We start from the raw sequence: 15,109 nt of genomic DNA, 5'->3' as shown, positions 1-15,109 counted from the left end.
GACTAATTGAGCGACACGTTAATGGTGCCAATCCTTCACTGGAGCTCACCGCGTCCAAAGAGCACTGCTCCCATCAGCCTGTTATGTAACTTCTTGCAGTACATCTGCTGAACAATATAAGCCGATCACAGCTCAGCTTTCTTCACATTGAAACCCAGTGTGAAAATCAGTTTCAAAGCTGAACAACTGGGTGGAGAGAGTGACTGTGGATAATCGGCACTGTGCACATTCCTGTAATCAGTATCTGGGAGAACCAGGAAGATGAGATCCAGGTGTCTCTTTACCCACGAGTTTTACCCATTCCCACGAACTGACTGTCTCTGCTTCAAGCAGCTAATTAACCTGGGGTTTGGACGGGTAGAGGGAGCTGGAGGCGATACAGGGACAGAAGCAGAATGAGATGCGACATGAAAGTGTTTTAAATTTGATGTGTGTCAGTTGCTTTCACTGATCAATGACAGTCTTGTAAGTTTCAGAGGAGCCGCAGAGATTAGTCGGTGTTTTTTTTCTTTCAAGCAGCAAGATTTTAAAAGTAAAAACATAAAAGACTGAACCTTTCTATATATATCCTACAACAACAACAGCTTATATTTATAAAGCGCCTTTTACCTAATGAAACGTCATAAGACGTTCCCCAGGGGCATTATATATCAAAGTGTGACACCGAGACACATATTCGGTCAGATGTCTAAAAACTTGGTCACCTCAATGTTAATTTCATGTTCCAGATCACAGAAACCGTTGTTTTCATTGGCTGAAGAAATCGTTTATCTTGAACCTAAACAGGCAGCTTTGTGGTGAAAGAGATCTGAACTGAAAAACTATAGGCAAAAGCAGCGCAGATAAGCCAAATCTAAAACTGCTGGTGCAGCTTCAATGGTGATCTGGAGGTGTCAGCTGTGGCTCAGTTCATAGCACCCTCGCCTTTGAATCAAAGGGTTGTGGGTTCATGTCCCACTCCCAGAAAACCAAGAACTGTGATTGTATTCGAAAGAAGTTGCAATCTGTGACTGTTGGTAACTCGAAAGAGTTTCCTTGGTGGTCTGGTGGTCTGGTGGTCAGGATTCGGCGCTTTCACTGCCGTGGCTCGGGTTCAATTCCCAGTTAGGGAATGTTGAGTTATTGAATTTGTGGGAACGAGTGTTGATTTTTCATTGATTGGAAACGATTAAAAGCTCCACCAGAATCAGAGAAGTGAGAGGTTAAGTTTCGCCCCAGAGCTGGAAAACATCACACTTGGTTCAAGTGAAGTGAGGGAATGAAGGAAGAGGAAAAGTTGCAAAGCACTGGCAGTAGAAATGTTGGTGTGAGGCAAAATATGGGTGGGAGAAGTACGAATTTTGCTGCCTACTGTTTGTGCTGGCAAAAATAATCACTCCTGATGGATGAAACAATCACTACTGCTCTTTGAAAGCAGCACGCCCGGCCGAATGGCCTCTTTCTGTGCTGTAACTTTCTATAATTTTATAGCAACAACACGGGTCATTCTAACATTTTATAACCCACTCGAGCGAGATGTACTTTCTTACCTTGTATTCGGCTTTTTTGAAACCTAAACAAGGAACAAATTCAGCGAGTTTTCTTGTCATTTCCAGCATGAGATTTGTCACGAGACTAATTGAGCGACACATTAATGGTGCCAATCCTTCACTGGAGCTCATCGCGTTCAAAGAGCACTGTTATCATCAGCCTGTCATGTATCTTCTTGCAGTACATCTGCTGAACAATATAAAGCTTATCACAGCTCTGCTTTCTTCACATTGAAACCCAGTGTGAAAATCAATTACAAAGCTGAACAACTGGGAGGGGAGAGTGACTGTGGATAATCGGCACTAGGCACATTCCTGTAATCAGTATCTGGGAGAACCAGGAAGATGAGATCCAGGTGTCTCTTTACCAACGAATTTTACCCATTCCCACGAACTGGCTGTGTCTGCATCAAGCACCTAATTAACCTGGGGGCTGGACGGATAGAGGAAGCTGGAGGCCAAACAGGGACAGAAGCAGAAAGAGATGCGATGTGAAAGTGTTTTGAATTAGATGTGTGTCAGTTGCTTTCAGTGATGAATGGCAGCCTTGTAAGTTTCACAGGAGCCGCAGTAATTAGTTGTTTTTTTTTTATTTCAAGCAGCAAGATTTTAAAAGTAAAAAGATAAAAAACTGAAACTTTCTATATATATCCTACAACAACAGCGCCTTTTACCGAATGAAACGTCATAAGACGTTCCCCAGGAGCATTATATATCACAGTGTGACACTGAGACACATATTCGGTCAGATGTCTAAAAGCTCGGTCAAAGGGGGAGGCTTTAAGAACTGTCTTAAATGAGAAAAGTACCGATTTCATGTTCCAGCCATCAGCAATGGTTCTTCTCATTGGGGAAAAGTCACTTGTGTTCAACCCAAACAGACCAATTGGTCGGAGAAAGTTGTCTCTGGTGAAAGAGATCGGGAATGAAAAAGAAAATGTCATAAGTTGCCTCCATAATCCAAATGTTAAGCCTTGTTGGTAGTTTCCCTGATGTCCAGTGACTGGGAATCGGCGATTCCATTGGACCAACAGCGTATAGGGTGGAGGGTTTTGGAAATTGAAAGTTATACATGAGCAGCTTGTGGGGCTATTTCACCTCACTGTCAATTTCATGTTCCAGATCACAGCAACCGTTGTTTTCATTGGCTGAAGAAGTCGTTTATCTTGAACCTAAACAGGCAGTTTTGTGGTGAAGGAGATCTGAACTGAAAAACAATAGGCAAATGCAGCGCAGATAAGCCAAATCAAAAACTGCTGGTGCAGATTCCCTGGTGGTCTAGTGGTCAGGATTCGGCGCTCTCACCGCCGCGACCCTGGTTCAATTCCCGGTCAGGGAATGTCGAGTTATTGAATTTGTTGGAATGAATGTTGATTTTTCATTGATTGGAAACGTTTAAAAGCTCCACCAGAATCAGAGAAGTGAGAGGTTAAGTTTCGCCTCAGAGCTGGAAAACATCACACTTGGTTCAAGTGGAGTGAGGGAATGAAGGAAGAGGAAAAGTTGCAAAGCACTGACTATAGAAATGTTGGTGTGAGGCAAAATATGAGTGGGAGAAGTACGAATTTTGCTGCCTACTGTTTGCACCGGCACAAATATCACTCCTGATGGATCAGACAATCACTACTGCTCTTTGAAAGCAGCACGCCCGGCCGAATGGCCTCTTTCTGTGCTGTAACTTTCTATAATTTTATAGCAACAGCACGGGTCATTCTGCCATTTTATAACCCACTCGAGCGAGATGTACTTTCTTACCTTGTATTCGGCTCTTTTGAAACCAAAACACGGACCAAATTCAACGAGTTTTCTTGTCATTTCCAGCAAGAGATTTGTCACGAGACTAATTGGGCGATACATTAATGGTGCCAATCCTTCACTGGTGCTCACCACGTCCAAAGAGCACTGTTATCATCGGCCTGTCATGTATCTTCTTGCAGTACATCTGTTGAACAATATAAGCTTATCACAGCTTTGCTTTCTTCACATTGAAACCCAGTGTGAAAATCAATTAAAAAGCTGAACAACTTGGAGGGTAGCGACTGTGGGTACTTGTGGCTCAGTTCATAGCACCCTCGCCTTTGAATCAGAGGGTTGTGGGTTCATGTCCCACTCCCGGAAAACCAAGAACTGTGATTGTACTCGAAAGAAGTTGCAATCTGTGACTGTTGGTAGCTTGAAAGAGTTTCCTGTAATCAGTATCTGGGAGAATCAGGAAGATGAGATCCAGTTGTCTCTCTACCCACGAGTTTTACCCATTCCCACGAATTCACTGTGTCTGCATGAAGCACCTAATTGACCTGGGAGCTGGACGGGCAGAGGGAGCTGGGGGCGAGACAGAAGCAGAAAGAGATGCGACATGAACGTACTTTGAATTTCAGTGGTGAATGTCTGTCTTGTAAGTTTCACAGGAGCCGCAGTGATCGGTTGGTGTTTTATTTAAGCAGCAAGATTTCAAATTAAAAAGATAAAAGCAAATTACCTTGAATGATGGAAATCTGAAACAAAAGCAGGATATGCTGGAAAAACTCAGCAGCTGGAGCAAGGGTCAATGTTTCCAGACAGTACGACTTTTATTCAGATTTTTAAATTATTAGAGCACCAGCGTGGGGCTTGAACCCATGACCCAGAAATTAACATTCTCATGCTCTGCCAAGTAAGCTAGTGAGGAACATGAAAAATTGTTTTGTATCTCAATATACATGGTTAAACCTGCTGCTTTCTACCTGATACCTCAGCTTGACCGGAATTTTAAAGTGTGGAACGTAATCGGCCGACAAAAGCCCCAAAGTTGCAATGCATTCCCCTCAATCATCAATCACATCATTCACATCTTCCACTTCTTAGCTGCACCTCCTTCCAAATACTGTGATCCATTTTCCTCAGGATTTTCTCCTGGATTTAATATTTACCTGCTTCGTGTCCTCATTTTGAAATCAGAATCGCTTCAATATCCAACACAATTTGAATTGCAAACCTGACGGGCAAACAATGGAAAACAAGTCACTCAGTAACACAAATCCCATGGTGCTCATTTTCAGATTCACAACAGTCAGCTTTTCAATAAAATGAAGGAATTTTACAGTGAAAAGTTTAGAAAGTTGGTGTGACTTTTATTTGTGACTCAGTCACTCGGGTATTCTGTAAATGCTGTTCGGAGGTTTAGTGACCGGGATTTAATCTACCTGCGTTTTCCTGAGCCTGTGCTCGGTGTATTGGGAGGTTTGGCCCTGGTTGGAGTATCTTGCATTCCAGGGATGGGCAGTAACCCGCTGATTGAAGCTGCAGTCGCCGCTTTCTGCTGGCAGCGGGTGATTGGAGAGTGTGGAGCCGGAACACTGCTGCTTTTCTGCTTTTCTCTGTCTCACTCACTGTGGAGTTGAGGAAGAGAGAATAATTGAGGAGTTCGTTTGATTCCAATAATTTCATGAATTTCTGATGGGTTAGATGAAGGTACAGAGTGGGTCCAAATCTTTTCTCATTGTATTTGACAGAAAACGTAATTTTAAAAAGAAGCTGTTTTTGTGGGAGCTCACTGGACAACAGAAGACCTGCCACCGTTTGGGGATATCTTGCAGCCCAAGTACCCAATGACAACCTGGAAATGGGTGACAATGAATGGTGCTGAGGGGGAAAAACAGTAAAAATCTTAAACCACTGGGTGGTCTTGAATGACCAACCTTTCAGTTAACAGACAAACACGCTGACCAATTGCGCCACAGACACTTACACAAACCTAACTGACAAGGTATCCAAACCAGGGTGTCAGTGAGTCTAATGTTCAGATTTCCACTACCCAGATAGCTATCACGCTCTGTCAGTTTTACTCTTCCAAAATAAAGGGTGGGACATTCATTCCAGATATATGGAAACAGTCTGATCCCACCCACTTCAGACACATCCATGTCACCGGGAACCAGCTCTCCTACAACCGGTGCCATCTCCCTTTGAGCCTTTCATTGTCTTATCTGTTACCAAGTATTCTGATAGTCCCGAAGCCGATATTAGGTTTGAATTCCTGATGTGCAGTAACGAGAATCCTTTCAATGTCTCGAATCAGTTAATTTCACTGATAACATTAGTGTCACTGTTCCAGCGTCTTAAAGAAAGGAAAGGTGCCTTGACTGTCTCTGGTCAGTCGGGCAGGTCACCCTTCATTCGCATTGGATTCCATTCCTCAAAGTGGATTTTCATTTCCTTCTTGAGTTCCCTTACTACATCTGGCAGCATTTTTGGATTGAGAGGCATTATTAACATTTCAGATGCAGTGCAGTTCTGATGAAAGGTTACGGACCTGAAATGAAAACCATGCCTCTCTCTCCACAGTCACTACCAGAGCTGTTGAGAATTCCAGCATTTTCTATTTTTATTTCAGATAACCAGCATCTGCAGTAATTTGCTTTACTTTACCTGATCAGTGAAACATATAAGATCCTCAGGGTACTTGACAGGGCGGTTTTGGAGAGGATGTTACCTCTTGTGAGAGAATCTAGAACTCGGAATCGCTGTTTAAAAACAAGGGGTCACCCATTCAAAATGGAGATGAGGCGATTTTTTTTCTCTCACAGGGTCGTGAAACTTTGGAACTCTGTTCCTGAAAAGGCTGTGGAAGCAAAGTCTTTGAATATTTTTAAGGCAGAGGTCGATATGTCCTTGGGAAGCAAGAGGGTGATAGGTTATCAGTGATAGGTGGGATACAGATTTCAGGTGACTATCAGGTCAGCCATGATCTTATTAAATGGCGGAGTAGGCTTGAGGGGCCGAATGGCCTACTCCTGTTCCTTTTTCTTATGTAGTGCTAAGAATGTGGAACCCATTACCAGTCAATTTCGAGATCCATGTCTGAGCTGAAAATGTGTAGGTAAACCCACACTGTAAACAGATTGTTCACCAGTTAAAATTGGAAAGGGATTCACTCTCATCCCTTTTACTGACACAGCAACACAGTCTTGCTGGTGGGAGACCATTCAGATACTTCACGTGTGCAAAGTGCTTTATTCAGTTTGCCCACACGTTAACACTCCAACTTTAAAAGTTCAAAAGATTTGATCCACAATCAGAGCAGAGATCTGTTCTCTTAAATGTTCCATGTATCGGGGGAAATGTTACCAGCTCACCGCATCTGCTGAGACTACACTGAGTTCAGATCTAACTGTCGGGGTTTGTTCTGCATCCAGGTGAGAATTGCGGTGGACCCCTTAGCAATTTGGCCGCTGTTTCATTGATTCAACAATTTTATGTCTTGCCCATATGGCACCCATCGTATTCTGATTACAGGACAGAGGTTTCTGTTCTACAACGTGATATTTCAATGGCGGAGCGGCCACCCAGCATTCGCTGCGGGGCAGAATGTGCCCTCTCTTCACAACAGCAGCGCCTACGCATGCGCAGTGCTGAGTGTGGTGGGGCATGCGCATTGCGGTCGGATCCATTAGCATGCGCAGTGCTGGTCTGTGACTGAAGCTGCTCAGAGCGGGTGAGAGAATGTCGAGTGGAGCAAACTAACAGAGTTAGTGGGTGTGTGAGGAGGAATGGAGCCAGCGGAGTGGGCAGGGAGGCTTCATAAAGACACAGCGCAGGCCGCAGACCTCAAATAACAAGGTACCGGTCTTGTATTTGCAGAGAACGGGCCGAAAAAGTCTGGATTTCTCCCTTCGCCAGGCCCGGGGTAACGGCCGCCATCTTTACAGGGGGCAATGTGCAGCAGGGCGCATGCGCGGTCATCCTGGTCCAGGTAGCAGGAGGAGAGAGTGTTATGCATTTCTATCCCGGACCGACAGGGATGGATTTTGGAAACTCCTTTCACAGGGGGTAAGAAGGGGAGGATTTACACACAGCAAACTCAAACCAAGAGAAACGTTTGTTCTTTCTGAATTTCAATCCTGGATTGACCGTGATGGATTTTTTGAATTCCATTTACAGGATGTTAGAAGAGGAGGAACTCAAGGGATACTTGAGGGAGATGAGAAACTGAAACCAAACATCATGACAAAATCTGAAAGTCTCTTGATTCACCAGGACCTGAATAGCACCAGCCTTTGAATGTAAGCATTGAGGTCGTTTTCAGTTACTGGGTAAAAAATCTCTTCCTCACATTGTGGGTCTTACCTAAAATCTTAAATCTCTGTCCCTTAATCCTTTCATAATCAGCCAATGGGAACAGCTTTAATTTAACTACCTTTCATAATCCTGTACACCTCTATCAAATCTCCCCTCAAGCTCCTTTACTACAAGGAGAACAACCTCAGTTTCTTGAATTTAATCTTACAATTAAAATCCCTCATCCCTCGACCCATTCTGATAAATCTCCTCTACCCCCTCTCAAGGACCCTCACATCATAATTTGTGGTGATCACTGGTTTGCACAGACCCAGATGTTCTGTGTCTGTGACATCATCACACATCGACAATTACACTGTGACATCATCACACATCAACAATTACACGGTGACATCACCCCGCTCCCCAGGTATATCCTCAACTGGGAGATTTTTCACTGACTCCAGTGCTTCTGATATCTTTCTAGCTACAGGCTGCAACAGGAGAGTTTAAATTTGAAAATGGTGATATTCTTTCAGAGGTGAGTATTTTTCACCATCCATCTACAATTTAGAGCTTTTAGTGCTGTGATGTTTTCTGTGAGAGGTTCCAAGTCTCTGGGACTGGTGCGGCTCCTTTACTGAGGATTTGAATCCATGTCCATCCATTGCTCTGTTTCACCTCTGCCCTCCCTGATCACCTCTCTACCATTGTCCACCTTCCTCTGTCTCTAATAATGGATCTATTTGAGTTATGTTTAGTATTTTATTGTTAATTCTGCTGACTGTGTCTCAATGAGGTTTCCTCCGCTGCCCATCCCCTGACCATGTGCTGCTGGTTTCCCAGCTTTATCTTCCCACAGTATCTTTCATAGTCAGGAACTGTTTTTCCTGCGCTATAGTCCATTTCTATTCCACTTCTGAGCTTATATTGATCACCAAATTCTGCAGCAATTTTACTCCCTGTAAATCATTCTGCGAACCCTGAAATGTTTACTCTGTTTCCCTCTCCACAGATACCAGCAAATATTGCCAATTCCCAGTTGCCTGTGGAGAAGATGATGTTTGACCTTCTTGAACCGCTGCAGTCCGTGTGGTGAAGGTGCTCCCACGATGCTGTTAGGTAAGGAGTTACAGGTTATTCACCCAGTGATGATGAAGGAACAGTGATATATGTCCAAATCAACAAGAACAATTTGTATTTATAAAGCACTTTTAATGTAAGACAATGTTCCAAGGCATTTCACAGAAATGTTACAAAGCAAGGTTTGACACTGAGCCACATGAGGAGATATTAGGGCAGGTGATCAAGCGTTTGGTCAAAGAAGTGGGTTTTACAGAGTAAGTTAAAGGAGGAAAATGAGGTAGAGAATGGGAGAGGTTTAGGGAGTGAATTCCAGAGCTTGGAGCCTTGGAAAGTGACAGAATGGGCACGAATGTGGAACAATAGAAATCAGGAACACTCAGTATGCCAAATTAGAGGAGCGCAGATATTTCCGAGGGTTGTTATGTTGGAGGAGCTTCCAGCAACAGGGAGCAGCCATACAGGAATTTGAAAATAAGGGGTGGAGTCGGGCCATGTTACTGAGGTGGAAATAGGTGGTCTTGGTGATGATGTGGATATGTGGTTGGAAGCTCATCTTGGGGTGAAATATTTCACCATGGTTGTGAACAGTCTGGTTCAGTCCCAGACAGTTGTCAGGGAGAGGGATAGAGTCGGTGTCTAGGGAGTGACATTTGTAGTGGGGACTGAAGACAATGGCTTCAATCTTCCCAATATTTAAATGGAGGAAATTTCTGTACATCCAGTACAGGATGTCAGACAAGTCAGGACAGTGTGTGACTTGGAGGGGAACTTGGAGGTGATGGTGTTCACATCCACCTGCTACCCTGGTCCTTCTCCGGGGTAGAGGTTGAAGGTTTGGGAGATTCTGTCAAAGTTCTGGTTTATTTGTAGGTCTCTGAAAAGCCCTCTCCTCACCCCCTGCTTCTCCCACTCCTCTCTCTGACTTTCTCTCCCTCTCCTTTTCTCCTTCTGTCACATAGAATTCTCCAGCCCAGCGGGTTGTGGATGCTCCATCATTGAATATATTTCAGGCTGAGATGGAGAGATTTTTGGTCTCTCAGGGAGTCGAGGGACATGGGGAGTGGGTGGGAAATTGCAGATGAAGCCCAAGATCAGCCACGATCATATTGAATGGTGGAGCAGGCTCGACGGGGTGTTAGGTCTTCTCTTGTTCCTATTACTTCAGTTCTTATGGAGACCAGAGTCTTATGTAGGCCCAGACCGGGTGGCAGGTTCCCTTCCCTGAAGGACATTAGTGAACCAGTTGGGTTTTTATGACGATCCAGCAGTTTTCATGGTCACTTCTTCCTAGTGCCGGCCCCACAAGTTCCCAGATTCATTCAGCTCAATTTCACAACCTGCCTTTGTGTTTTTGTGGGTTCTCTCTCACTCCCTTTTTTCTGTTTTAAATCAATTCCACAGGGTATTAGAAGGGGAGGATTTGCAGTCGGGAAACTGAAACTAAACATCAGCTCAGGATCTGACGGAGCCGTCCAATTTATCGTAACCTGAATATCATCAGATTTTGAACATGGAAGGAAAAAGCACCGTTCACAGTGGGGAGAAACTGTACACGTGTTCTGTGTGTGGACGAGGCTTCAATCAATCATCTGACCTAATGGGACATAAATGCAGTCACAATGGAGAGAAACCGTGGAAATGTGGGAACTGTGGGAAGGGATTCAAATACCCATCTGACCTGGAAAAGCATCAGCGCAGTCACACTGGGGAGAGGCCATTCACCTGCTCCACATGTGGTAAAGGATTCACTCAGTCATCCAACCTGCGGAAACACCAGCGAGTTCACACCGATGAGAGGCCTTTTAAATGCCCAGACTGTGGGAAGTGCTATAAAAGTTCCGGGGAACTCATGTTCCATCAACGTGTTCACACTGATGAGAGGATGTTCAGGTGCTCTCACTGTGAGACTGGGTTCAAGACATCATCTGATCTCACTGTACACCTGAGAATTCACACTGGAGAGAGGCCGTTCACCTGCTCCCAGTGTGGGAATGGATTCACTCAGTTACCCCATCTGCTGACACACAAGCATGTTCTCACTGAGGAGAGACTTTTCAAATGCCCAGGTTGTGGGAAGTGCTATAAAAGTTCCAGGGAACTAATGTGCCATCAACGTGTTCACACTGACGAGAGACCATTCAGGTGCTCTCACTGTGGGACTGGGTTCAAAACATCATCTCAGCTCACTGTACACCAGCGAATTCACACTGGGGAGAAGCCATTCACCTGCTCTGAGTGTGGGATGGGATTCACTCAGTCATCCCACCTGCAGACACACCAGCGACTTCACACTGGGGAGAGACCTTTTAAATGCCCAGACTGTGGGAAATGCTATAAAAGTTCTTGGAATCTGATGTACCATCAACGTGTTCACACTGACGAGAAACCGTTCGCCTGCTCCAAGTGTGGGAAGGGATTCACACAATCATCTCAACTGCTGACACACCAGCGACTTCACACTGATGAGGGACCTTTTAAATGCCCAGACTGTGGGAAGTGCTATAAAAGTTCTGGGAACCTGATATACCATCAACATGTTCACACTGACGAGAGACCATTCAGGTGCTCTCACTGCGGGACTGGATTCAAGACATCATTTGAGCTCACCGTTCACCAACGGATTCACACTGGGGAGAGGCTGTTCATCTGCTCTAATTGTGGGAAACGATTCACTACCTCATCCCACCTGCTGAGACACCAGCGAGTTCACAAGTAACTGTAGCCATTTTGTTGTTAATCACATCCAGACTGAACCATGTTCTTCGGGGCCCATTTCTGCTGATGTTCATCGACTCCTAATATTCTGGATGAAGTTAAATAAATCAGCTTTTTGTTAAATACAGTGTGTGTTGAATCTGTTAAACATCTCTGTCAGTTCCATTTGAAGGGCTCTCCCTCTCCCTTCTCTCCTCCATCCTCACCTCCAACAACAAGTGTGAGGAGCTCATGGAGTTTCTTTGTCACTAAGATTGAGACAATCCGATCAGCTGCCTCTGCTGCTTCCCTCCCTTCCACTAGCCCACCGGGACAAAATGTCTCTAAAGTTCCCCAATGTCCGAACCCACATCTTTCTCCAGTTTCTCTCCCATCTCCCCTCATGTCCTCCCAGTGCTCATCTTGTCCATGAGACCCACCTCCTGCTCCATCGACCCTATTCCTATGACAATGTTGATGGCCCAACTTCCCCATGTTTGAAGACATGGTTACTGGTTCTCTCTCCAGGTGCTGTTCTTTGCCTCAAATCTGCCATCACCACCCCCTCCTCAAAAATAAACCTTTTATCCACCATTCTTGCAAACTACTGCCCCATCTCCAAGCTCCCGCTCCTCCCTACACTGTTCCAATGTGCTGTCACCTCCCAAATACTAGGATTGTCAGTGTGAACAGGGTGGGATGTGTTTGGAGACAGGATGTCCCAGTTCTCCACCCTGGGATTCTCAGTGTGAACAGGGTGGGATGTGTTTGGAGACAGGATGTCCCAGTTCTCCACCCTGGGATTCTCAGTGTGAACAAGGTGGGATGTGTTTGGAGACAGGATGTCCCAGTTCCCCAACCTGGGATTCTCAGTGTGAACAGGGTGGGATGTGTTTGGAGACGGGATGTCCCAGTTCTCCACCCTGGGATTCTCAGTGTGAACAGGGTGGGATGTGTTTGGAGACAGGATGCCCCAGTTCCCCACCCTGGGATTCTCAGTGTGAACAGGGTGGGATGTGTTTGGAGACAGGAGGTCCCAGTTCTCCACCCTGGGATTCTCAGTGTGAACAGGGTGGGATGTGTTTGGAGACAGGATGTCCCAGTTCTCCACCCTGGGATTTTCAGTATGAACATGGTGGGATGTGTTTGGAGACAGGATGTCCCAGTTCTCCACCCTGGGATTCTCAGTGTGAACAGGGTGGGATGTGTTTGGAGACAGGATGTCCCAGTTCTCCACCCTGGGATTCTCAGTGTGAACAGGGTGGGATGTGTTTGGAGACAGGATGTCCCAGTTCTCCACCCTGGGATTGTCAGTGTGAACAGGGTGGGATGTGTTTGGAGACAGGATGTCCCAGTTTTCCACCTTTAAAGGGACAGGGAGAGGACCAGCTGGGCTGAATGACGCTGTTTTATGACATCACTGCAGTGCCTAGTAACCATTCTCCCTGAGCCCTGCTCATTATGGGCTGGCTTTAGCTCAGTGCTGTTACAGGGAGGGAAACAGGAGGAGGATTCGAGCCGTGTGGAGCTCAGGATTAATGGCGAGAGATACAGGATCAATTTCTACCTTACTGAGTGAGAAATGTCATTGTCCCAGACACTCCCTGTCCCTCGGTATCTGTATCCGGGGGACAGGCTGATGGGTTTACTCTGTATCTAATCCGTGCTGTGTTTGACTGGAGAGTGTTTGATTCTGACAGAAGCCATTCACCTCGATGATGATGAGATAAACCCATCAGCTTCTCCCCTGGACACTGATCCTGAAGGACAAGGAGTATCTGGAATATTTTGTGCCATGTACTTGACCCAGTTTTGAACTCCTTGCTCACATCTCCTTTCATCCTGCTTTGTTCTAATGAAAAGACCCCCAGTTTCTCCAGTCTGTCCTCATGGGAAAGAGAAGTTGGAATGAAGTTCGAAACTCAAACAGGAGCTTCACAGCAGACAGGTCACCATGAGAAAACATTTCATTCCACAGTCAGTTGTTATCATCTGGAATACACTGTCTGAAAGTTTGGTGGGAGCAGATTCAACAGTAACTTTCAAAAGGGAATTTGAGAAATGCTTGAAGGAAAACATTGACCGGGGCCATGGGGAAACAGCAGGGGAGTGGATTATTCAGATAGCTCTTCCAAAGAGCTGACAAAGGCACAATGTGCCAAATGGCCTCCTTTTGTGCTGTCGCCCCTCATCCATTGTATCATCTCTGTGAATCTCCTGCACTCTCTCCATGGCCTTGACATCATTCCTGTTGTAAGATACCCAGAATTTGACTCAATATTCTAAATGCAGCCTAACCAATGATTTACAAATTAATTTTATAAATAAAAATGGAGTAACAGGTTCAAACAGCATTTTAAACTTGTCCTTCAAATTTAAAGATTTATGTTACTGAACCCCTTGTAACATGGCTAAAATACTTTGAGGTAAAATGTCTGGTATAACGTGTATTATGAGATAGAGAAGTTTAGTCTGAGTTCGAAACTCAAACAAGCTCTTTACTGCAGACAGGTCACCACGGCAACACTGATAAGACATTCCATTGCACAGAATCAGCTCATTGGAAACTTGAATCAGTTCAGGGAAAAGGACAGAGTTTGTCTGTTATTGACCATATTATAAACTGAAACCAGAGTGAGGAATAGATCAGATTATAATGTGTGATGTTTATACCTATAATTGTGAAACTATCAGAAATAACAGAATTAACAGTGGGCAGGGGAGTTTAGGGAGAATGAGAACATTCCTGAAGAAAAGTAATTGCTGGGAAACAGGGAATGTGTCCTTGTGAATCACAGATTCGAGAAATTCCAGCTGTCTTTTCCTCACTTCCTGCCAAAACCCAGCAGAGAAGACAATGAATCGGGGCCAGAGCTGGATCACTACAGGGTATAAAAGTGAGGGGATACTGATGTAAGGGGGCAGCCGGGACTGGAGACACCGGAGATCAAGCTCAGGGCACCCGAGGTTCCATCCCGTGGGCTGACCTCGTGTAAGTGACTCTGGACACATGGGAGTTACATGTTTATTCTGATTTATGGATCAATATACGATACAGTAGAGAACAGAGAATCTGCTCAGCATATGCTTCTTAATGAGGTGTTGAAGTTGCTGACTCTGGACTCTCAAACCCACAGATTCTGAGAGAGAGAGAATACAGAAAGAAAGCAATGAATGATATGTAAAATTGAGGGGGAAACAGGAAGTGATCAATGAGTGAAGTTATAATGACAAAGGATAGACAATGAGAGAAAGTAGAGAAATAAAAGATATCTACAAATCTCAGAGGATGTGAGAATAGTTACAGAAGGTTAATTAATTTGGGGATAGTATGGGGAAATGGTGTTGAAGTAGAAGATTATTAAATGGTGCAGCATCACGCTCCTATTTCTTATGTTCTTCTAAAAAGTGTATTGTTTTAGAAACAAATATTTCTGTACAGGCTTTTAATTCGGGTTGTGTGGGCGTTGGTAGCAAGTCTATTATATAAACTGCCCATCTCTTGTTACCCTTTGAGAAGGTAATGGTGGTCTTGGTGATGATGTGGAGATGTGGTTGGAAGCTCATCTTGGGGTGAAATATTTCACCATGATTGTGAACAGTCTGATTCAGTCTCAGACAGTTGTCAGGGAGAGGGATGGAGTAGGTATTTGGGGAGTGGAGTTTGTAGTGGGGACTGAAGACAATGGTTTCAGTCTTCCCAATATTTAAATGAAGGAAATTTCTGCTCATCCAGTATTGGACGGTGTGTAACTTTGAAGAGA

At 44.7% G+C, this 15,109-nt stretch overlaps 1 protein-coding gene and 1 non-coding gene across 2 annotated transcripts in view; both read left to right on the top strand.

Moving 5' to 3' along the window:
- Positions 1 to 15,109, top strand: part of LOC144698062 (uncharacterized) — a 121,742-nt gene that overhangs the window by 105,452 nt on the left and 1,181 nt on the right. Inside the window, 1 exon segment of the mRNA XM_078569991.1 lies at positions 10,258 to 10,616. Coding sequence (XP_078426117.1) covers positions 10,258 to 10,616 — 359 coding nt within the window.
- Positions 2,797 to 2,868, top strand: trnae-cuc (transfer RNA glutamic acid (anticodon CUC)). Its single transcript has one exon. It is a non-coding gene; the product is annotated as a tRNA-Glu (tRNA).

Source organism: Cetorhinus maximus, chromosome 23 (assembly GCF_964194155.1).
Source record: "Cetorhinus maximus chromosome 23, sCetMax3.hap1.1, whole genome shotgun sequence".
In the NCBI taxonomy this organism is placed as follows: Eukaryota; Metazoa; Chordata; class Chondrichthyes; order Lamniformes; family Cetorhinidae; genus Cetorhinus; species Cetorhinus maximus.
The sequence above is the reverse complement of the archived record's forward strand: the minus strand, read 5'-3'. Positions and strand labels throughout refer to the sequence as shown.